This window comes from Acanthaster planci, linkage group LG01 (genome assembly GCF_054643075.1).
Source record: "Acanthaster planci isolate LZ-2023a linkage group LG01, COTS_SCS, whole genome shotgun sequence".
Classification (NCBI taxonomy): domain Eukaryota; kingdom Metazoa; phylum Echinodermata; class Asteroidea; order Valvatida; family Acanthasteridae; genus Acanthaster; species Acanthaster planci.
The window spans coordinates 9,355,795-9,381,064 of record NC_141777.1 but is presented as its reverse complement, the minus strand read 5'-3'; the positions used below and the strand labels follow the sequence as shown (position 1 = coordinate 9,381,064).

At 42.9% G+C, this 25,270-nt stretch overlaps 2 protein-coding genes across 2 annotated transcripts; one reads left to right on the top strand and one right to left on the bottom strand.

The window, feature by feature from the left end:
• Window positions 1–7,328: 7,328 nt before the first annotated feature.
• LOC110983982 (uncharacterized) lies at window positions 7,329–8,970 on the bottom strand. The gene is made up of 3 exons (XM_022243735.2): window positions 8,512–8,970; window positions 7,694–8,103; window positions 7,329–7,508 (listed from the first exon to the last, which is right to left on the bottom strand). The coding sequence occupies exons 1-3, from the start codon at window positions 8,789–8,791 to the stop codon at window positions 7,371–7,373; spliced, it is 828 nt and encodes a 275-aa protein (XP_022099427.2). The 5' UTR covers window positions 8,792–8,970; the 3' UTR covers window positions 7,329–7,370.
• Window positions 8,971–12,765: 3,795 nt separating this feature from the next.
• LOC110983989 (lysosome-associated membrane glycoprotein 5-like) lies at window positions 12,766–24,988 on the top strand. The gene is made up of 7 exons (XM_022243746.2): window positions 12,766–13,060; window positions 18,891–19,174; window positions 20,128–20,301; window positions 21,598–21,738; window positions 22,212–22,314; window positions 22,490–22,681; window positions 23,636–24,988. The coding sequence occupies exons 1-7, from the start codon at window positions 12,907–12,909 to the stop codon at window positions 23,800–23,802; spliced, it is 1,215 nt and encodes a 404-aa protein (XP_022099438.2). The 5' UTR covers window positions 12,766–12,906; the 3' UTR covers window positions 23,803–24,988.
• Window positions 24,989–25,270: the final 282 nt, after the last annotated feature.

Genomic DNA, 25,270 nt, shown 5'->3' with positions numbered 1-25,270 from the left:
GGCGTTGCCAAAAAAGGCTTGGTGTTCATCTACAGATTGGTAAAGCGTTTTATGCATATGCAGGCATATGCGTTTCCAGGATTTTTCGGGGGGGGGAGCACACAACAGCAAACATATACCGATGAATGGTTGCAGGGGTTAATCCTGAGATATTTTCAAGGAAAATGATGATTTTCATCCCCTTGCATCCTTTTCACCTACATTTCAATTCTGTCCTTCCCCTCGATTTGCTTGACTCGAAGTTTGACATGGAGGGGCTTTAGACGCACTCTTCTTTGTTTCCTATGTCCCTGGTTCTTACTTCCTATTGGTTATTATGTTGAGAACAAAATGCGCTGTGTTGCCGGGGCTGAAGGCGGAGGGGGTGTGGTGGTGGGACCTCCGATCCCTGTGATATCAACCGCGGGCTCACATCACTCACACCGATGGGTGCGTCGATGCGGTAGCTTCACTCCCCGGTATCATCTTAAAAGGATCTTTTGTTACGCGCCGCCGGGGTTGGTGGAAGTGGGGTTGCGTGAATACCATGCGCTGCTCAAAGGGGTGTGGGGGTAGGTCTTTTCAGGAAGAATACTGAATGCATTTAATGATGCTACATGTATTAGACAACCACATGGAAACCATTATCAACCAAGTAGGCAAGTCTACATTATTCGACATAAGTCCTAAAACTCAATCCTAGGAAACTGATTTTATTTTTTAATTGTGAAATGTACTCCTAAACACCCGTGCTTCATACAAATGCAAACCCATTCGGTCAAAGCGTCGCGTTGTTGCGCTCAAATATATTCACGCAACTAGCAAATGCACATTTTGCCCAATTTATTGCACCTTGCATCGAAGGTTATTGATATTTATGGAGCGGAGAAGGAATTCTCGCTAGGGACTGAATCCTCTTTATGAGACTTCAGATAATTACAGTCATGCGGTGTCCCTAGAGTTTCAAAACTCTGACTTTAAACTTAAGCTTAAGTTTTAGGGTTTGTAGGCCCATGCGTTTTGAAATTTGTACGAAAAGATCACGGACATGTGTCTGATAACCAAGTTGTGTGTACCCCATCGAAATAGACCGGCATAATTAACGCAGTTAGCTGCGCAATAATGGGGAAATCAGGGAAATGCGTGAGACACGTCTAGCCCCCTCCATTGTAGACAATCTTTCATCTCTCCTGGACCTTCTTTCGGATAATTTTCATCGCGGGTTTTGCCTTCTTTTGGATACTCAACTTGAGTGAAATTAAAAAAAATCTTTAGCAATTGTAATAAACCCACTTTCTTCGCGCCAACCGTTCACTCCCACTCCCATCTTGATTGTACTTATTGCACAATAATGCACTCGGAGAAAGCCAAGAGACGCGCCCCTTCTGTGACTCTGGGTCTTTGTGAGCTCCTGTGCCGGCGAATTAACTGCAAAACGCCGTCCGCGCCACTTTTTGAGGGGCCGACCTAACTGATGGCACCTCTGGAGACCTCAGAAAATCACACCTCACGCTCGCCCCTTGCCAACCAAACCTGTTCTTTGTCCTTATCAAGACTTTTTTTCTCATTTAACGATGGTAACCTCATCGGATATCGAAGATTAATTTCCTCCTTGGGGACGCTGGGTTAATCACGCTATCTATACAGCGTTTCATTCGTAGAACTTAATTTGTAAATCCCCATTTTCATAAACACCAGCTTCGATAAGCGGACATCAAGCAGATGTTGCGAAGAGAAATTAATTCGACGTTTATTTGAACTTTTACCCCATATCGTGCTCTGGTCTTGGCGATACAGACACGGAGGAGCCAGGACCCAAACAGTATCCGGGGGAACGGCCGTTGACTGGCTCGGCAGTGGCCTGGGTCGGACAATACCGAGGCAAGGTGAAGTACGCCAACACCAGCCCCCCCCCAAAAAAAATCCCAGAGACGTGGCTGAGATAGAGGGAGCTAAAAAGGGCTACAGTCACTTGTCCATGAAAAACAATGGCCATCCTACTACCAGAAATTTCTTGGATTCTTTTTGATGTTTTTGCTTTATTCAATTTTTACGTCAATCCTAGTACATCATGCTCACCCTTTGCGTGATACATTTCATACTGGACGGCTAATGTGGATTTGAGGCCACATTTCATAATTCTACCATTTGAAGGAATACACTCAAAACCTCTATTGCCTAAAAATATAAACCTTAGCTTTGTGTAGTTAATTTGGTACAATAAAATGTTTCGACCTAGTCTTCAACAAAACAAAACAGGTAAAATGACTTCAGAGAGCTGTAGAAACTGTCAGGCCGCGTCATCAACATTCAGTGACAGACGGTGTTTAAACTCTCGATTACATCAGATAGCACCAGCAATCAACCCGCAATTATTCAATACACAGGAACCAGACACTATCGGGCATTACGGTAAGTGATAGGGGATTATCCGCTGATGTGTTTTCAATGTGTTGACACGATGAATCAATGTTGCTCGAGTATCCCCACACCTGTGCCAGGCGAACAGCAGCGCGTAAGTTACTAACATAGACACTGTGGAATGGGACAGAGCAAAAAGAAAAAAATAGAATTGCTCCAGAAATATTTACATTTATTTTCAACTGGTACATGTCAGATCGTGGGCACCTATTGTTAGTTTTGTGGGTGTGAAAAACTGGGGGGGGGGTAATGTTATAAGTGGTGCAGGCAAAAATCCGCCTGGCCTTCTATTTGATACTAGAAAATGGATGAAACTAAACCAGTTCCAAGATAACTCAAGAACCACTCCACTTATACCCCACTCTGCCATCTTTCATTTTGTCGGTCATGGGTCAAGGATGGATGCAGGGGGAAACGGTGCCCCATGGCAGCCCTCCGCCCCCCCAAAAAAGAACCAAGAAATTTATGAAGAAAGTAAAAAAATGCCTGTTTTGAAAAAGGCACAGTTTTGGTCGGTTTTATTTGTCTTCCTTCAAACAAGTATAAAAAGCCCCAAGTGTAGCCTCACTGCTCAGAAAGGCTGAACAAGTTTATATGAAAAATTGCAAATCTTTCCCCTCCCCCCCACAAAAAATCGGTTTATATAGATCTTCCCTTGTCACGGGTCAATCACGCATTGTAGTACTCGTACTATTGTTGCACTAAGAAGACAAGTCTGTCCACCAATTAGGGCCTAACAATGCGTGGCTCACCTGGAACTCCACGGTAGAGCGAGGTGCGAATTGGAAATCGTAACCCTCTGTGCCGCGCTCAGGAGTGGACCGCCGAATGCCGCCCTTTGTGTGCCGACAAATTCAAGCTGATGTGGGTCATTATGAAGCAAGATATGAGATTGAGAGCCCCCCTGCTTTGTGTTGGTCATTTTTTTCACCAGAATCTGAGGAATTCTTTTCTGGTATCTCGAACGATGTGTTAGATAACAATAGTCTAGAGTGTGTATAGCGATTGGACATGTCGGGGGGGGGTACCCCTCGGTCTTGGTCTCATTCCAGGCTGGATATAATCTGGGTTGGCTGCTAAGCTCTCTTTGCAGTCTTCTCTTTAGCTTTGAAAATTTGAAACCCAAAAAAGCTGTTAAGAAGGTCTGTGATGTTTACAAAGAAAGAATGGGTTGTGGTACAATCATCAGTGGCCAGCCGAGGTTGAGCCAGGGCCAGGGGTACCTTGCACCCGCTAAATCACGTGACCTATAGTGGGTATCATCCCCATGGCAAAGTGTGTTTGGAGTGTATGTTATTTACAAACAATAAAGCCAATTTTTAGTAAAGCATGCGCCACATTATTAGTCTGAGTACGGCACCCACCAATAGCTTTATTTTTGGTAAATGATACTTAAGAAACCCTTTGCTTTTGGTGGACACCATGTTTGTTGATATTTAATACCCACTATAGGTCACGTGACTTAGCGGGCGCAATCAGTCTATTGTATTATGCACTTAAAAAATATAAGGAATGCCTTTTTCGAGATCTTTAATCAAATGAAAGATTTTAAAGATTTATAAAGATTAGAGAATCTTTATAAAATGGTTTACATTGAAACCTTCGTTGGAGAATGATATTCACAAAACACAGACACAAGATGCTTGAAGTTCAAACCCGTTTTATGATAATCCGTATAGCCAGCCCGAAGCCACAACGAAATGGCCAGTTCCTTGAAATTGTGATCTTTGTACAATCATGTAATCTACGTTTTGTGCTCTTGATTAAAAAGGGGAGTTCCAAAGTCAAAGTTTGGGGGTCAAAAGTTTCCCAGTTTCATTGTGTAAGCTTTGAAGCCCTTTCTGGTGAACCACCGCGAGGCTACATTTGAGGCTGTCTTCACGCTTTGCGAAGGGAAGAAAGTGAAAAAGTCCCCAAACATCGCTTTTTTGGGTGAGGGGTATTTTAAAAAAAATGTCTGGGCTGAGTAGAGGCCTCTTGCACCCTTAACAATTAACAGATTTGGCCCCAGGAAGTCTGTGAAGAGGGACATCGTTAATCGAGTCTGCGGTGCCGCAAAACCTAATAGAACATCTAGTAGTAAACAGTAGCGCCATTTCACACCGGATAAGGCAGATAGTAAACTAATAATAATGTACATGTACCAATCAACGGGACAGACTATGTTTGTTGTTAGGCATCAATAAAGGATTATCGTTTACTAACAAGTTGACTCGTCTACTGAAAGCTTGCTGTAATACCCTGCACCTCAGACAAAGTCAGAGTGGGGATTTCGAGGAAATGACAGTTTTGTTAAAGTGAGAATTTAACGTTGGCTACAACTTACAAGTTAGCAGTAAATTGAAAACTTAAAGAGTATTTTTTTTCAAATTTAAAAGCTTTGAGACTAAATAATATATGTACACGTGCAGAGACGGTGGCACTTTACTCGGTAAAGCTGTAAAAACAGAAGTGCCTTTTTAAAATTATGTAAGACAGACGCCATACTAATATGGAACCCAAACTGTCAAGGATCCAATTTCATTCGCTGAAAAAACGTAGATATGTGTATTATCCTTTGCTAGAAATGCTACAGTCATTTGGAATGGGCCGCAGTGGCGTATCCAACGCCAACACCATGAAAAAAAGGATGTTGGGACTGTGAGTAAGGGTTTTGATATTTTTTTCTCCCCCAACATCATGTTGAATGAGCCTGAAGCAGCATTCGATTTTGCGTCCCCCCAATCCAAAAGCATACGCCGCTGATGGGCCGTGCGTGGTAATGCAGGGGGTCGGGGTATGCAGTCTTGAGGACTGCCCAAACATTTGCTGGTACGGAGACTGCAACTCAACGCCGAAGCGGAACCTGGGAGAGTGCATGAAAGCCGTCAGTCCTCACATTCACGGATCTGAACACGCTAGCAATCGAGCACACCTGTGCGCGAAGCCACAGTTTACATGTACATGTTTGTTTTCGGTGCTCCTTTGAGAAAATATGTGCGACCCCCAACCCCTGGGGCCCCATTACAAGTTCACCCTTGTTACACCAAGTTTATAGCCTGGGGATACAGATAGCTGGCTGCCTAAATGCAAGGGCCACATGCTAATTAAAAAAATATGGGTGGGTGTGCCTTTTTTACTGGAGAATCATTCAAAACATAAGTTTTGGGAAAGCACATAATGATGCTTTCGGGGGAAATCCTCTTTCTTAATACATGTAGTTTTGAATTACCTGTCGCCCCCAAGAATTTAGGAGGATGTGTTTGCTTGTTTTTGGCTTTTTTTTTGAGGGGTGGGGGAGGGGACAGAAAATACACAGTGAATGTCGGCAGTTGAAATCAAAACTGTTGGAAAGCGCTCTTGGGCCACTTCAGAAGATTTAGCCCCAGGAAGTCTGTGAATGAGTCGCGCGAATTAAGTCTGAAATGCCGCAAACTTAATGAAACATCGAGTGGTAAACAGTAGCGCCCGTTTCAGATAAGGCAGACAGTAAACTAATATACTTGCCATCGAGCCAGACTGTTCAAATTTGTAGCGAAAAGTGATTACTAGCGAATTACTGTTTACTGGCAAGTTGGTTTGTCTTTTAAAACCTTGTTGTAATAGCCACGAACCAAACAAGATCAGAATTTCATGGCAACAAATTTTACCATAAAGTGGGAAATTATAAGCTAAATTTTGACAGCAAATCGGAGCCTTTAAAATTGTAGAAATTTACTTCGTGATTAAATGTATTACATGTCAGGTGACAGACAGATATACTCCTGTCAACTTAAGACAAACACTAAACTATTCAGAAAATTGAGGATTGTCAAGAAGCCAACTCTATTTGTTATAATGAGTGGAAAATTGGGATTGTTCTTTGCTATCCAGTTGACGTTGAAAGATAGAAGAGGCAGTCGGGAAAAATTCAAATGCAGAGTCTCCAACTCGGTAAGCATCTCGTCACAGTTGATATAGTCATGGAAACACGAAAATTATGAGGCATGCGTGGTGTGGTGGTACGTGTGCTACATTACACTGGGGGCGCTATTCATCCTGTGGAATGTGTATGTGCATCTTTATTAAACTGAAAAGGCTACATGTCTTTATAGATGTGATATAGACCTTATTCACGGGGCCGGCTATATTGTTTTTGAAAGCGAGGTTTACTCTTAACTTTTGGTTGTTGAGAGTACAAATTGAAAGCAATAAAATGAAACTTCATGACAAATTCGCTTCAAGATCAAAATTGCCTCAACGTGAATAGGGTATGTTTGGCTAATTTCTCAGGTAATGAGTAAAAATGACAGGGAAACTATGGGGGGGGGGGTTCCACTTAGTGCTTCACTAGAACCGTCTACACATCGGATGTACAAGTATCATGCACTTTCGAGGCCTTGGGGCGTTGCTCCCTCCCCCACGCGCGCTACTGGATCCTACAAGAGTTCTTTCCAACAAATTGAAGTCCAGTACACGTTTCAACATTTTTTCGTGTGCATGTGCGTGTTTGACCCCATTCCATGACCATGGATGCAATTGTGAAATTTATATCCTATTTTTATGAATTCCTGAATTTAAGATGAACTTGAAAACCCCGCAGTGAAAGCAGTTTGAAGAGCTTCAGGCAGTTTCATTTGCTTCAGTCTAATTCCGCTATAAATGTTATGCTTATGATATCCCATCCACATATTACAATGTAAACACACACGACACGTGAAAGAAATGCTACGGAGAGCAACTAAGTTAATGTACATGTACTACATTTTTTTTAATATTAAACCATTGGAATTCCATGTTTGAAATTTGCAAATTACAATAAATCACAATTCAATCAAGGCTAGCATAAAATATTTTCAATTACGAAAAGAAAAAATCGGCTATTTACAAATGTGCCCATGACGGCAAAGCAACATTATAGAATGGAACTTTTAGAATGAATGCCTGCCGGAAAGCCTGATATGGAGTCAAAACCGGGAATTTGTATTGATAAAAAAGTCAACTGGAACCATTTAGTGCCTGGTGCAATAACTGTGGTTGGTGATCTTCAGCGTATGTCCCGCCCTGACTCTGTGCGAAGCTGGCTCGGTGAAATGGAAGCCGTACTTGGCCTGGTGGAAGTTGATCCTTCGCTGTTCGGCAAACCACCACTGCAAAAAAGGGAGGAAAAACAAAAAATCATAAGTACGTGTTTTAAATCTTGGTCCTAGACGCAGAGGAGGAAACAAGAACCAGGGCAGAACATAGAGAGGGAAGCAAGAGAATTGGGAAATGAGAGAGCGAAATAAGGAAAGAGGAGAAAAACAAAGAAAAGGTAACAACTACATGTACTTACCGTAACTGTTGATACAGGCAGGTGTGTCATCTGGGCCAACTCCCGCAGCTGAGCACGGCTCGGAAAATTGCTGTGTCTGGAGACAGAGTCCCGGAGAATCTCCCTCTGCCAAGCCGCCACGGCCACCGGATGGCTGTTTCTGGAGCCTTGCAGACGGGAGAGGGTCACAGGAACCTCCCTGGCTTGAGATGCCAAGAGCCTCTCTATCTGGACCGGGGAGGTAGCCACCATCAGCTCGGGCTGCGAACCAGACCTGCTGCTGCTGGCGGACGGTGATGGGGAGTAGTCGATCTCCAGCTGGGTGGATGGGCCCTGGTCCCGTGATGTCGCGGGGGAGCTGGCCAAGGGCTCGGTGCCGGTGGTAGGAACTGACAGACCGTCAAGGAGGTCGCTTGCGGGCTTGTTGTTACCTGAATAAAAACAAGGAAAGAAATATTTGTAGAAATAATGTGAGAATGAGACAAAAGAATCCATGGAGTCGCGGGTCAGGCCTAATCACTCCGTCGCTACTCAATGGATTTAAATGAGAACGACCCCAATGCCCCTGAAAAACAAAAAATGCTGCTTAAGAAATGTTCAGCACAAAGGTTTGAATTACATCAACAAGATCGGTGGAGTACAAAATTCCAATTTCTCTTAAAAACATTTTCCAAGGTTTGAGGAAAGTAAATCTTAGAATTGTACCTGTAATCGAATCGCTGTTACGAAAATACCTCGGGCACGGAGCTTAATTATTATTTCATCGAAACGCCTGGAAGACTGTTCAAATCGTTATGACATTATACATATGTGAAAGATTCGAATGAGCCCAAACTTACCGAACTCAAAACTGCTGTCTTGGTTCAACATCAGCTGCTCCTGCGCGAAGAGAGCGTGGGTAAAGTCGTCTCCTGCGATGCTGTCAGCCTCAAAGCTGTCGTCACGTCCCGGGGACTTAGTACCGTCACTGCCCAGGTCGTGCGGCATCTCTGGGAAGTAACCACCGTAGACACTCAGCCCCTCAGAAGACAACGAGGACAACTCCTCTTCGTAAGACTGGCGGCTGAACCAGACCAGCTCGGGAGATAGGTTCAGAGCAGCGGCGATCTTGAAATCCATGTCTCGGTAAAAGCACTCGGTGACTGGATTAATAACAGTATGAAACGGAGACGCGATTTAGGCAAATGTTATGATGGAAGCTTTCTGTAGCAGGTGAGATCTTGATCGAATGAAGCAACGGATCTAATCAGCTGTCTTTTATCTCCTGCCTCAGGGTGAGCCCTTGACTTCGTCTTCAAGCCCCACCCAACAGCACAACCCAAACGCAACTCCAGATGATGCGGTAAAGGTACTGCGCCACCCATAAAGTGCCGGCACCTCAAAGGTAACGAGCTGTCAAAGAAATCGCAGCCGCCCGGCTCCATAGGCGCGACAAAGTATTCACTGAAGTGTGCCGCGGTGAGTTGAAGGACTCCACGCTTTGCCATTAATTATAGCCACTTGAGGGCGCAGCTTAAGACTCCATTGACGAAACCGTCGGACAATAGGAAGCCAAGAGCAAGCAATCAGTGCACAGGTAAACGCCATACTGGACATTTGTTAACAACCAATTTGGGAACAATGGATAATCGCGGTATCAATCACTGATTGTATGCGGCTACTCGAATGACAACAATTTCTCCTCTTTAAGTCTTGTGTGCTCTCTACCAGTAATTCCAAGGAATAAATTTCCCCCTTCAGAATATCACCGAAGAATATTCCTCTTTTGACAAAATGTACCACACTTTCTACTGCACTCCGTCTCTGTACTCGTGCGAATATTAATAAATCCAAATTAAGAACATGGAAATGATTGAGTTTCCTACTTAACAATGATTTTTTGTGTCTCATTGAAGATAGTACCCCGTCGTTTTGCAAAGCCACTCTGTCCAACAAAACATCATCCGTTTACTCAACTTGCTTCAGTAAATTTTGGTGAGCAATCTAAATGTGCAGCCCTATCCTGTCAAAAGACGAAAAAGGAGAGATCTGATTGGCCCAAAAACCCAATGTGACGACGGTTATTGGAACTCTGTTTTAGTTTAATTCTCAGCGGATAATGCTCATGTGCTCTTAGTTGTTAGCGAGTCTTAAACCGAAGCTGGAATAAGTACAATACGTACAAATGTTTATCACCTGCAGTGTGCGGGATTTAATGACTGAAACGAAGGCTTTGCGTGTTATTGAGCATACCTCATGCTACCAGGTGCTTGTTTCTACTGATATAACTATTCAGGAAGACAAACTGAAGATTGAACACAATTCAAGCCAACGAGCGTACCGTGAAGGACAGGATATTAAGTCTTTTTCCCTCATAAAACAGGCCCGGGGAGGAAATTGCACCCACACGTTCTTATTTACACGTTTACCGCGTTGAGAATACGCGTGCATTTCATAGTCGTTTGTGAACCAGCAAAGTGCAGTTCCTACAAAAGGAGCCTGCGTTGCTAGGGAAAGTACGACCTCTCTTGCACTTGGCAAAGCAGTTTGCTGTTAATAAGACCCCTCACATATTGCCTCCTCTTTGTATGCGTGGCCAAAGTTGGGAAAAGTATCACCCTTGATTGGTGCGCAACAGCAGTTTACTTATAAGGTATTTGCCCTATTTTCATCGTGCATTTAGGAGCACATTAGTGCTGCTTGGTACGTGAGATTCTGTAACAAGTGATCCACTTATTCCGTTACTTTTATATGGACGGCTGTATCGCTCGGCCATGGCTCAAATATGCACTACAGTGATGTTGGGATAGAAGTCGTGATAGCCAGTTATCGTCGGATTTTCTTACCTGAAGAAGCCACTGGGGGCGGGCTTTCTTACCCGCAAATTCTTCAACCTTGCAACTGCCCTTTGACCCAACCAAGTACGACGCGTTAATACGTCAACCGCGGAAATGAAAAAAATATATTAAACGAGCATGTCCTCCATGGAACAAATAAGGAAAATTATATGTGTTTACACGTCATCTGACGTCAAGTCGATAAAATCTGGCACACTCCACCGTGCGCTCCAGATATTTACTACCGGGTGCTAATCAACCAGCTGTAACCAGCGCATGCGCCTATCGGAGGTGGTTGCAATCACCAGCCAGTAGCTTCCATGACTGTAGAATACAGCCATTGAACTGTAAATAGAGAGAGCAGGGTCAACTTCACACTTTGGAACCAATATGGCCGGTCATTTGGTGTTAAGTGTAGCATGCAGCTATTGTGTGCCAATTGTCCATGTAAACCGACGCAAATTCACCATTTTGGTTCCAACAATTGAGACACTCATGTCGCAACTCTTTCTACATACAGTTTTGGCCGTTAAGATGCCGGAGCGCCCTCGGATGGCCATAGTAGAAGGGTATTTATATGACAAACCCGTGTCCTCTTGTGAGTTAAATCTATTGTGCTGGCGGCATGCATAGATCGTACATGCATTTGCTTTGTCGTACATGTACATGTAGATGTTTTTCACACGTTACACAATGGGCCTGTTTGATCTGCGCGGATCTGGATTGGGATCAGTGACGCAATGTTGGTTCAATGACACCAGAACCAACGTAATGGAAAGACGAACCAACATTGGGATCACTGATCCAGATTCGTGTGAAACAAACTGGCCCAAGTTTGACTCCTTCCGTGATTTTTTTCTCTATATTTTCTGTTTTTGATTGCCACTTCTGCGAAAACTTCCCAACGCTGTCATTTTAAAACTAACAGACATGCGCATACTACCTTTTAATTAAAACGTGCAGACATCTTGACATTGCTTCATAATTTAAAATCTGGTCAGTCTGGGCGAGGTGCATTACTAACTCAACGACTCCAATATTAAAGTAGGCCTATTGAATTTGTTCGGATGTGCTAGTGTCTCCATGATACACGGTTGGAGTTAATATAATACTTGTCTCTTAATCTTTCTATTGAACAATGCAGGTGATTACAAAAATAAAATTGAGTGCAGTTCTGTATAGACGTTTTTAAAGGAACAGATTTCAGTCATTTGATAGAATGTTGACGCTATCACGACATATATCCATATTCAATACGACATGCCATTTTTTGTAAATTAGGTGCCGATACTTTAATTGACGTTGCCGTCATTGACTACAGGGCGGATCCAGGAACAGAGTGTTTGGGCGCTATTTTTTTTTTGGGGGGGTCGGAATTTCTTAATGTAATCTTTCATGGCTTTTCTTTAGTGTCTAAGGCTAACTTGGGGGCTTTTTACACCCTTGGGAAAGAAGGAAATTGACTGACATTGACCCTATAGTAGCGTTTCTGCCATTATGGTCAATGCAGCGACCGAACGATGGGCAATCGGTCACCGACGAACGCTATCCTCCATGGCGCACTGATTAATTCGAATGCATGTCGCTATCCCGCGAGGCACCCGTCTTTCAAGTGTGGCCCCTTCATTACGATTCAACAGGCCCGCCAAATCCAACACTTCACAGGCCATCCGGTCCAATCATGGACTGGCGGAGGAGTTACCGTCGTTTGAAGGACCTTTCTCGTATCGCTCCCTGTACTGACACAGCTCGTGGGTTCGGGCCATTAAAGGCTGCCGTCATGCCACTGACAGTGACCTCATCATTAATTGAATGAACCATTTATCTGAACTGCAAAATTACCGTGGCGATAAGTAAAGCCCACACTCGAGGATAATCCTCTTTCTTTCCTCCCTCAGCCTCTGCGCAATTTTCAAAAATAGATGAACAGACAAAATAGAGAAAGTAAATGAATGTAAAATAATAAACAATGAATAATATTAGCAAATAACATGGCGTATTTTTGCTCTTGTTGGCAAGAAAGAACAATCCATCAAAATACGAAAGGTACTCGACTCGGGGTTAATAAATGACCAAAGGAAGTGTTTCATTTTTGCTCCACCGACCGTTATGTATGAGCCGTGTATGCATATCCTGGCGGCGCAATAGAGGCGCAATGGCTCTCATCGATCACCGCACAAGAAGATGGTAGAGACGGGCCGTCGACGCGCCCCGCTCGGTGGCCAGACTCCGTCAATGAAACAACGCCGTCTTGGCATTCCTCATTGATTGCATCACGTGACCTCCTGCATCATCGATCGCCTCCTCCGCACATCATTGCGACGACAACAACGGGTGTATAGACTTCCTCCTTGGTTGTCCATTTGCCTGTGTGTGTAACGCGTGCGCTAGTAACTGGGGAGAGCAGGGGGATATCATATGCTTTGCATCTCATTGAGTGCTGCAGTTTCGCCGCTGCTTCTGGAAAAAAAAGGGGGAAACAAGATGGCCTCGCACGGACGGACGAAAGAAACAGCGAGGAATATGGCGATGACCACAGTACTCTCCCTGCTCGTCTTATGGTTGTGCACAGGTAAGACGCCCATCTCTGAACCAGTCAGTTTTGGCTGATTTGTCGCAAATGGTATTCAGATTGTGTGAATCTTCACACGCAAGTGGGCATGACGAATAAAGTCAACCGACGCGTGCTGTTTAAATGGATGGTTGACTCGAACTCATGGTTCGTTATATTTTGAAAGCGATTACATGTTTATATTTGTTCTTGTTCAAGACTGCAGTAAAAATTTGTGTCGATAAAATACCAGTTGATGTTGGGAGTGTTGAACTAATATGTTTTGGAGTTGACCTACGATTAATATTTGATTTTGTTCCACAACACATTAATATTCAATCGTTTCATGACGATTAAACAACGACGTGGATCAAGTTTGTTTTAAAATGTAGGAATTTCTGTTTTCCACAATTGATTCAAATAGTATTGAGAAAAAACAGGACTCTGTAGCGTCGATTTGCCGTGTGCGTGATTAACATACTCGTCCGAGGCAATCAAATATGAAGTGATTTAATTATGAGCCAGATATGAGAGCCAAGCACTCGTTGTCGCTATTGGAATGGAGTTCATGGCCAAAGGCATGGTCGGCCGAAACATTACGTGTCATTAAATAATAAAAATAATAATAACATAACAGGTTTTATATAGCGCTTTTAACTAAGACCAAAGCGCTTTCCATTATTTCATGTTCGAGTCTGCCTATATGTAGTCAGAGTGAGTGAGAGTGAAAGCTTTTGACTGCGGTTTCTTTGTACGACTGCGCAGGTTTTTTTTCAGTTGTACACCATTTTGAGATTTTCAGACATTCAATTCCGGAAGAAGTCTAAACAGGGAACCTTGGCTTCCACGTGAAAGAGAAAAGTAGCATCAATTTTGCTCCTGTAACTGATTTCATTTTCAGCCGGTCACTGTTCATTTTAAAAACAAATTCAATATTTGATCAGTGTCATTTCAGAAAGTGGAGGCCTGTATAACATTACCCCAGTTGTTACTAAAAACTGAAGAATATGTCAAGGAATATAAGCAGTTACATGTCATATAATATTAAAAAAATGAGAAAACATTTTTCTGGTTTCTTCCAACCCCCCAGCCTTATTTCTTCCTCATCCTTCATGTTGCCATTTTAAATTTTTACTTTAATTTAAGCACAGCGGTTGATCATTTTCATAGATTTCTTACACCTTTGCCCTACTGTTTTGCACCCACTTGTACCGGAAATTATTTGAATTTAAATAAGAATCAATAGACCTCCGTGGATATTGTCAAAATATTGCATCCGCCTTTCGAGCAGCCTAGGTCGCAAATGCGCCACTGAGAACAGTGTGCGTGTATGTTTAGAATGAGAATTACACAAGTTTTGACGTCACGTCGTGTTCGTCCAATTTAGACGTGTTTCTGCGGGAGAATAAATTGACTCCAGTCAGCGTTGTTCGCACCTGCCTCGGCAGAGTGTTGCAATTATGAATGGTCGTTGTATGAAGACATCGCGAGAATCAAATTTGCAAGGCTCTCTCGATGTTTTCCACTAATGCAGTTTCTACACCATTTCTTTTTTATTTCCGTTTTCCGTTCGTTTGTTCTTTGTTAGAAAGAGTCTGCCGAGTGCACTGGAATTGAATTAAAGAGCCCCCTTTTTCCTTTGAACTGGAAAAGATTAGTTGATTTAATGGAAGTTTCTTTACTTGGCTTGATGATATGATATCATTAATATGATTCACGAGTTGCAATGTTAATCACAAATCATGATAAATAGGTTGCACGCGGTACCATTTTAACCACGTATTCTGCTGTCAGTGAAGTAAAGCTCATTCAACTGTAAATGACGTCATCACATCACGTCTGCGCAGAGTACATGTCCACGTAACGCCACTCTTAACACACGGAAGTACCTCTCACACATGGCCGAGTGGTTAACCTGCCTTTTGAAAAATCTATAGGTGTTTGGGGTTCAAATCGCAGTGTATTCATTTTGATTTTTCAGTGAACGGTCTGGGTTGCTCTGTTATAAAGCAAAACATTTTCCATCACAAAATAGCAATACTACCTAAGCCGACCGGGTGAGCTCTCCTGCTGGTAGGCCTCCCGTCCGCGAAGCAGTTGAACGCCTTAGTACAGGTTGGAGACGTATAGCGGACTCGGCGGCAGGGGCTTCTTAGGGGCTTGTCTCGTTTCCTCCCTTGCATGGTCGCTCGACCATTTGGGGGTAAAATGGATGGGCAGGGAGGAAGTGTGGTGGGCCGGAAACCCCAATTGATCCTTTTCTCCAGGATCCACTTTCTGTTTACTTGATGCACAAGACTCCACCGAGAAATGGGGACATCAAAGGTTCACGGGATACAGCATATTTTGAAACAATTAAAATGTACTGCTATCATAGAACCTGTGTGAAATTTCCGAGCACAAGTGTAATTTTTGCACCACAGGTATATGCATGTACAAATGGGTGTACCTGTATGTGGGACTGTTGTGCTTTGTCATCATGAGTCACAGTTCTACTCGGTTTGAGACTTCAAAGTACAGACTTAAAGAAGCAATACCAGACGTTGTCATACCAAAAGAACACAAAAATACTAATGCAATAAGAAACTTTCTCAATCAAGACTAATTTCTGACAACAAAATTGGCATCATCTTTATAACACTGACGGTACGTTAGTTTCAGGATAGTCACGCACACTACTCGATATTCAATCGTATAAATCATTCTCCCGTGTCGTACGCTGATAATCAGCATGGCGCTTGATACGACCACGACCAACACTGCACACAACGAACTGCAAATGATGATATTGTTTTCATATTTGACCTCCCAGGTGAAGCAAATAAGTCTATTGCTAATTAACCCGTCATCCTTTGCAGACGACCCTTACTTCTGAATGCCTTGTACAAACATAAAACCATTATAGGGATGAACCGAATTAATGGGGCGATCAGCCGGATTTAATAAGCAGGAAATGATAATTTCTAATAGGGCGTGTTATCCTCAAAATCTCAAGGATCCAACTGTTTAGAGCTTTGAATATTTCTTATGCAAAGGTTCTACCCAGCCGAGCGACCGTATTTATGGAGGGGTTACATACGTGCAGTAGCGTAAAGAGTAGGGGAGGAAAGCCACCCCTAAGACGAGGGAAGGCTTAGTGAAGGAAATTAAAACTAACAGAAAAAAGTGAAACCATTATTTAAAATTTAAATTCAAGTCCACAACGGAAATGGTTTTGAAGCGGAAAACACTGATAATTACAAATGCAGTTTTTCAAATGCAGGCATTTTAACTTCCCTTTTTAGAATTTTCACACCCACGTCCAAAAAAAGCCCATGGAGTGTTTTTAAAACAAACAGGAAAGGTCAACAAATAGTGAGCAAATGCAAAAGAGGACTTCTTTCGTAAAATTTGTATTTCCTACGTAGATCAGTCTGCCAAAATGTCAGCTCCTTTCTGAAGGCTTGGAACAATGTCAGAGTTCACGTCGGTCACTGACATTGCCAGATTAACGACTGTCTCGCTGACGACAATGTGTTGGCCCACGAGCGCCGCAAGGGGGTGGGGAAGTGGGAAAATATAAAAAGGAATAAGGAGGAGGAAAAAGGGAAAGAAAATAAGAACAACAACGGATTTTATAGAGCGCTTTTAACTACGATCAAAGCGCTTTATATTATAGAAGAGGAAGGGGTATGAAATTCGCCAGTGTCCTCGAAAAGGCTTCGGAATCGCCACCCCTCCTGTTTCTGTTAATTGGTTCAATCTGCTACTGTTGAGTGCTTTTCCTCCTTTTGGAAAGACATACGTTCCTTCCTAGCCATCTACATTTGTAGGCCCTGTGAAGTTTCATCGCTGCACTGTAAACTCTGGGCATGTTTAGTGACAGCACTGATGATGTGAGAAAGCATGCACGGTTACGAAAGAGTTTTTGAGGACAGCGCAACTGCAGTAAAAGGGCATGAGTTTGCTGTGGTACGCTCCAAAAAGGCAGGAATTTTGTTCACGTGCCTTTTGGCCCTCGGCAAACAAAAGGCATAAGCGTGCGATAAAGCTGCGATGTGTACATGGGTGTATAACCAATGGCCGTAGATGTTTCCTCAGCGATGACCGTTGCTTCTCAATGTGACGCAAATCAAGCCATTGCACGTCGAGTTCCTTTTGAATGAGAGTCATCACATTTGTCTTGAGGAGGCACATTCGTCTTGCCTGCTGACAGGCGACAGCCCTTGAGCGCATCAGGCCGACGTTAGCTCAGCTGGCCGACGAAGACCGCCAATTTATTGGTGGCTTGTCTCCAATTCGTCTGCGAGCTGTCTCTATCATTTGAAATGATGCAGTTCGAAAATGTGTCAGTTACATTTTTTTTCTTTCATCCTGTGTGATAGAAAGGCTCCGTTGAGTCGGGACCCAGCGGGTGCAATCACAAATTTCTCTCTCTTTTTTTTTAACCAATCCTGTTCACATAGGCCTAGTCAAAGGGGACCGGACAGTTTCTGTGAGTAGGCATGCTACGTTTTGAGACATTGGATCAGAGAGTTTAATCTGATTGCATTTTTCATTAATCGCTGAATTATGTATCCGGAAACTTGAACGAACGTTGCGTGCTTCAAGGAATATTGGCACTCTTCTGCATAATGCTCAATTTACATACAAGCCACCAATTCTTTCGCACATGCAGTCCATTCTGTCTTGTGAATTCGCAAGGATGCCATACGTACCGTCAGTCTTGCTACACGGCCACACGCGTTAACTGTTGTGGAAATGAAACATTAATATCATATTAAACACGCCTGCCGCAGGTCTACAAGTGCTGTATTAAGACAACGCCAGGGGCGTATCCGGGGAGGGGACACATTGCCCCTCGGAGACATGTTGCCTTTTTAATTGAAAGCGCTTAAACTTTAGGAACGGTATACCACTGCCTTTCTTGGGACGGTAATTATGAACGAACATTTTTAATCGCTATTTTGCCACTGACATGAATCCCGGTTACTCTGCTGGTTTAAAACTGCGTTCAATCTCCTGTCAAGGCTTTATTATGCTGGTAAAGATTGCCACTGCCAGAATTGTATCGACATTCGACAAAAACGAAACCTCTGGAAACCATCTAAATTTGCCGCTCATAAGATGGAAACATTTTCCAGTGAACCTTTTGCAACGGTTGATTCCCCTTATAGATTGTACTGTTTCCTCGTGTAAACGGGTCGATTATTTACCATTCTAATCAATGTCACTCGAAGAAAGACTAGTTGGACCAGTACTTGACCGAGGGGTACAGTTATATTGCATAGCCTTTTTAATAGTTATGTGAACAGGGGACCAGTGACATGAAACTAATTCAGCCCACAAACAAGGCGAAAGATGCAACAAATGACATTTCTCAAAATGGTTCGACCAGTGCCGCAAATTTGCCCCAAAATTTGGGATGGGGGACACGGAATTGTGGGGGATGGCTTGCCTGGCCATGGAAAAAGAAAGTGGGGAGGGTAATGTGGACACCATATGACACTATATAGGGGGGATGTTCATGATACAGATGTACAACGGTAACATGTACATGTATTACATTCCTGTAGAATCTTACATCAGAATGGTATATCTATGCTTAAAATTTGTTTCTTCGAATGTTGAGTGCTATTGAATATATTTTGGTTGTTGGAAAAAGTGTGTGTTGTGTGTACGGGGGGGGTAATTGGATAGCCCATCCCCCTGGTCCAAAAATGGGGGGACATGTACCCCACCCCCTGGATTTTACGTCCATGGGTTCAACTAAGGCGTTCAAGTGGCATCGTCTTGTGCTCACGCATTTGGTAGAAAGCAACGAAAGAAGCAAGGGCCTCCTGACTTTTTCCATGTCCTTCCTCATTCCCAGGGTTATGTGTCTGCGAGGACGAGATGTCTCACCTACCACCGGCACAGCAGTCAGCAGCGGACGCCTGGGCGACCGACCAATCGCCGGACACCGGTGGGAGTCTGCCGTCCCAGGTGGATGAGGACGGAGAGTGGGGGAGCAAGTTGACAGAGGAGGAGGTTCCAGGCACCGTGGAACCAGACCAAGTGGAAAGCGAGGCTGTGAATGACCAGAGCGAGGCCCCACAGGAGGAGGAGGAGGGAGGGATAGGCCCCACAACAGAAATGCCATTGGTAGAAACAGAGGTAGGCATAATGGACAAATCTAGGCTCGTGATCACATGGGCCTTTCATTTGCTATACGTCACAGGTGTAGTTTCTGGCAACCAGTAGTTGGGAAACTCTAGCTGGGTCTTGAATACAGTCCTCTCTCCAATAGTTGTAATCCACAATGTGTAAAAAAAATCACGCAAATATTAAAACTATATAAATCCTTTTTCACTGATTACTAAAATGGAAATGTCTGTCACTTTAGCTAGTCGCTAACCAAGGGTGACTCTTTTTCAAAGGTTGGCTGTTCATACAAAACGACTGGCGTTACAATGTTTATAAACAAACGAAATGTCTAAGGATGCACTTGAGTGGGGTAGTTTCAGAAGGATGCATGATGTCATTTCCACAGTCCTCATTAGATGGAAGTTTGAACCATAATCTGGGTCAAAGTGCACCTTTGTTTGTGCTTGACGTGTGCGCACTTCATTGGCCTGTTTGTTTCCCGCGGATCCAGGTTGCGACCCGTGATCCATCGTTGGTTCACTGACACTGAATGGATGGAGCGAACCAACGTCGGAATCACTAATCGAGATCCGGTTGGAACAAACAAACAGGCTCAATGAAGGTGCCTTGATTGATTAGCCGCTTTCCTGTTCATTTTTCTTGATAGATTCCATCTCATTTTCTTTTTGACAGTTGTCATTTTATCAATAAATTCCAATCATTTACACAATTCGGGGGAAATAATGCGTATATCTTATCAGTAAAGGAGTCTACATGAAGCAGTTTTGATAAATCTACATTATATTAGGAAACTCTCATTCCCGCAAACAAAATGCGAAAGTAGTATATGCAATTGGTTGACTCGAATTTGATGTAGTTAAGATCCAAATTCCTTCTGTTTTCTCAGGTTTTGAAATCTGAAATGTACGGGCAAGGAGAAGCTAAAAATCGACTGTTTTTGCCTTATTTGCTTTTGCTCATAGATTGCCAAGGTGAATTCCGCTCCGACGCCAGAACCAGAGGAGCCGACTGAACAGTCACCACAGGAAGTGGGCGACTTCGTCGTCTACTACAATGGCGACGATACCGTCTGCTTGAGGGCATGCTTCGCAGCGGTGTTAAAAGTAGATTACACTGGCGAAGATGAAGACGGGGAGGTAATGTGTCTCACGGCAAACGGGGTCCATGGCCCCCGAAAGAAATGGAACCAAAATTTGATGGAGAAAATATTGAGAGAAAGTTTCTTTCGGTGTCTATTTCATTTCCCTTTTTTTCATAAGCGTAAAAAGCCCCCAATTAATGTAGCCTCAACCCTCAGAGAGGCCACAACAAATTACATGGAAAAAAAATCCAGATTTGTTTTATCCATCCAGTATACAAGTTTACACACCCCTCCCCAAATTAGGTCCTGGATCTGCTCTTACTGTGTCAATCAAGTATGAGAAATTAACTTCAAGATGGAGGCAATGGTTCTAATGTCTGACGTCATCAACGCTATATACCACCTCAGTAGTCTATCGTGCTTTGTAAAAATAGGATCTGATATGCAAATAATACGCTGGAATGAGGATGGAAAACACACAAAAAAGCATCAAGATTTGCGCAACTTATTTCAGCCGCTTAAAGTGCTTTGATATTTATCTTCCTCGATCTTTCAAATGTTTAAATAGTTATGTCGCCTTTTGTGGCACAAATGCACAGAAAAACCATCTTATCTTATGTTCTATTTACAGAATATTCTCGGAATGTAAAACAGCATTGTTTCTTTACTAATGTTTTGTTTTACTGCTAATTGTATTTGGTCGAGTTGACCCAATCTCTCTCCTGAAAACCACCGTAAATGTCCGCGCAAGTTCTTTTCAGTCCGAGAGTAAAATTCCTATTTGCCTGGATATATCGGGAAGCTGCTTGGCACAGACATGATATGCAGGGCACCGGGAGGTGCAGACAATCCCCATTCTCGGAGGCTGGAATCTGTGAAACCCGTAACAAATATACATTTACGGTCATGAACTGTGTTGGACTACCACTGAAATTATGAAAATAAGTGCTATTGTATGGTAATGAATATAACCAATATGATAGCCCTCAGTAAAGGACATGAAATAACGCGGACTACTTGACTTTGCAGGCAGTAGGCCAGAGGCTATAAAAATCAAATATAATTGTCTTATACTCCAAAGGACACCCCCCAGCAAGGGAAGAGCCAGTACATCAAACCTATCCCCCTTGCTGGATTCATGCATAGAGCAAGCAACTGTAGGCCCATACATCTAGCAATATCAAGCATTCTGCACGTACATGGAGTATATATGGCCTACGGCTTTGAATGAACTTTCTCGACATTTTCACTAAATCGGAGATTGGATTATATACAAACTTCTCACTTTATGCATGAACCGTGGCTTCATGATTCTGAGAGAATTTTTTTCATGCATGAATTGTTCATGAAGATGGTGAACCAGACGGCTGAGATAAGAGTCCCCGAGAAAGCGGATGTGGGTGGATTCTGCAATCGCGGTCCCGACGAACAGTCAACCCTCCAGCTAGAGTGGGATGAGGGCATGTATGACTTGAAAATCACCTTCCAGAAGGTAATTTTTGTCACTTTTTTTTCAGTTTCTCTACACTTTCAAATTGGTATCTATTTTGGTCTGGTTTTCTCCTCCATTAATCCCTGTAGCTCCGTTCGTTCCTGTTCGTTCGCAAGAATGTCTTTCCTCTATGTGCCGACTTTTATTTGCAGAATGTTCATTTGCATTAATTGTACACAGTAAAAAAAAAACGATTACCGTAACTTGACGGCACATTACCTAGGCAGCCATGGGTACCAACGATTTCCCGCGTAAAATGTACGGCAAGTCAAAGGGCAAGCTAATGGTTTCCGATACAAATGTGTTAGTTTACCCTGTAAATATGTAGTCACGATGATCGTCCATTTTATGGGATATTGCCGGTAATTTCTGCAAATTTACTTGAAATCTTTACAGTTTTGGAGAAATTCCATAAAATTTACCGGCCAACTAATACAAATGACTTAATGGTTTCTTCGTTTACTTGAAATCAGAAAAACTCCACCGTCAAGGGTGATCCTAACTTCTGGGAAGCTCGTAAAATCCAGTTTACCTTCGACACCCGAGACGGCTATTACTTCGACAATGCTGTTGATGGTGAGTGGTAGAATATGACAACGTATGGGAAGGTACATTCAACTGTTGAAACGTTCCACAGGTGGATTTGTAAACTGCCGTTTGGAAAAGGTTGATGCCACATTCCAATTGATCCCTGTGGTGAAGGTTGTGGTTCGTTGTTTCAGCCAATCAATGTCATGTGACTTACTCGCAGCTGGCGTAAGGACAGTCCGCACCAGCCCGGGGGCAACGTTCTTTGCCACTCCACAGGGCAACTCACGCATCTGCGATGCTGAGGATGACATCACCATGCTGTCCTCCACCAACACGACAGAGAGGGTCACCTTGAAAATTAGTCAGTTACAGCTGCAGCCTTACGGGATGCGAAACGGCACATTCGGTGAAGGTAAGGTTTAAAAATGTCCTCAAGGGAGCGGTTGATAAAGTAGTCTCAGCTGGATCTGGTCAGCAGTCGAATGTATTTCTATTGCAAACTTTACCGCTGCTTACTGTTCCAGTACTGTTGTCCTAAAAGCTTAATGTTCACAGAGTTGAGAAAGTAGGAAGTCTCACAAGGCATCCTTACTTTTATTCATTAACCACCCACGAATGTCCGTGTGCTCCAGCTTAACCAGTCTAAGATTTGGCAGTAATGTGGTACTCGAAATGTAGACCTACTCGACCGCGACACTGTTGGTCACTAAAATACCTTAATAATGTTTGAAAAAGTAAGCTTTTATTGAAGATTCAAATGAAGCCATTATACAGTCGTGATTCAACTCGTCGGAAATAACAATTGTCAACTTCTCTCTAGCATGGCCTCAATAACTTGATATTTTGTTTGATACATAGTAAATGTATGTTTTCAGGTTCATTGCCGACAATTCGTTTAATTTCCCCAAAGTCAAACTGTTACCCCTTCAAATCCCTGTAGAACTGAAATGTCCGAATGACATATCTTTGTCCTGTATTTTTCCGGTGCAAGGTTTCGTGAAATCTTCAAGTTGAGGGTCGAGCAACTCACAGACCACTTGCATTTCTCAATGAATTAACTTTTTAAAGCAGTGGACGTGTGGTGGACCGTCCGTTTTGCCTGTTGTTAAACAAATTAGCCAGGGACACCGTGCTGCAACGAGGGTGACCCATGCCTGGCGGTTTCAAAACTCAATTTCTTAAATGTGTTCTTACCAAAAGTTGGAGTCTTTGATTCACATGTAAAAACCGTAGTTGGGTCTTAATATTTTAAGCAGGCCCTTTGATTTGTTGCTTTGATAATCGTATCGTGAGTCTATGTTTAACCACTGGTATTTACCCGTTATCTGCAGTCTACACGTCATTCAAAACTTTGTCTTGTTTGTAGGCGTCGATTGTGGCGAGGATCTTCTCGAGAACCCTAACAGCAACGTAGCCTCCGTCGCAGTCGGAGCTACCCTTGCCTGCCTGATTCTGGTCGTCCTCATTATCTACGCGGTAGGCCGTAAGATGGGCGCCATCAACGACCGGTCCGGGTACAAATCAGTAGAGTAACTATCACTGGGTGTGCTTGTGTCTTACATTTTGTTCAGGCTGCTTATGTTCGGTTCAGTTGGTAATAAGGCTCTGAGCATGAAACTGGGGATATTTTGTGTGAGCTTAAAGTTTCGGAAACGTATTGTGACCACTGCACCGATTCCCTGTGAAGCACTGTTCGGTTTAAAATGGAGGCGCGCAATTTAGTCAAGCACAACCGCCAAGCTGTTCCAACTTACATTATACATGTACTTTGGTGCAGACATTTTGTTTCATTCCATGCTAGGAGAACCCGTGTTCGTGTCTGCTAGAGTTTTTTTCGATTGAATGAGTAGAGAATATCTATCTTGCAAAAGTGGTGGGCCTACCCTGACGTCCTCTGTGCTGTTATTTACGACCAGATCACGAACCTTGAATTACTGACCTTGAATATCGTCCCAGTCTGGTCTCCTATGCAGACTTTTGAGAAAAGTGCCGCTATAAGAAATATTATATCTAACATTAGGATGATTATTGTAAGGAAATACACTCGGCAATTAAATGTCTCTGCTTAGTCATTCTGCTGAGCCAAAAAATGGCGTGGGTAAAAGTGTGATCTTTTTTTTCAAGTTATACTTGTGCGACAATATCTTAGCTTTAGGCAACATTTCTTATTTCTGTTTACTCAAAAAAAAGTTTACTTTGCGCAAACTTTTAAGTTAGCGCATTGTATTTCGACTAAGAATGAAAGAAACGTTGGTTCGTGTGTGAAAATGTTAGGCCAGTATAGCCTCCTCACCTGCCCTTGTAACAGGGAATATACTGTCGTGTTAATACACCAAACATATGTGCAATAACTGTTAGTATTATGTATATGTACTCTACTGTAACATATAGAGATTAATCATTTTATTGTATTTATTGATAACCTCGTTCCCTAGTGTGTGAAAATATTGATGTACGTAGTTTTTATAGACCTCCAAATGCTCGAAACTCTGTGACTACAAATTTAATTTGAATTAAAAATTACTGATTTTGGTGCATCTTTTGTTTTCAAAATGTTTCATTCTATACAGACAAAGGTACAACTGTGTTATGTACATGTATATTCAAACGAAAGAGTGTCTGACTGTCGCTGAAAATGTTTCTGTTTGGATAAACGTTCTAGCTCCCTCTAGTCACAGCAAGAGCAATAAATACACAGCGATATCGTGAATATGTACAATTATAGTGTATGATGAGTGTGTCATTGTCATATTAAAGCGTAACTTTGAAGTGTTCGCTGAAAAAAAAAGGAACCGAGCTGAGTTCGATCATCGACGAATTGTCACCTGCTGGCTGATTCAGTCTGGCAACCTATGCATACAACTAATTCTGGGTACCCTGGAAAATCAACCAGTGGCTGATACATGGCTGCTGATCCAACATGGCCCTTAGAGAGAACCGAACGCTTGGTGGCAGCACACTGCCATCCGGTGACCAATCGAACAAGCGCGCTGGTGTTTTC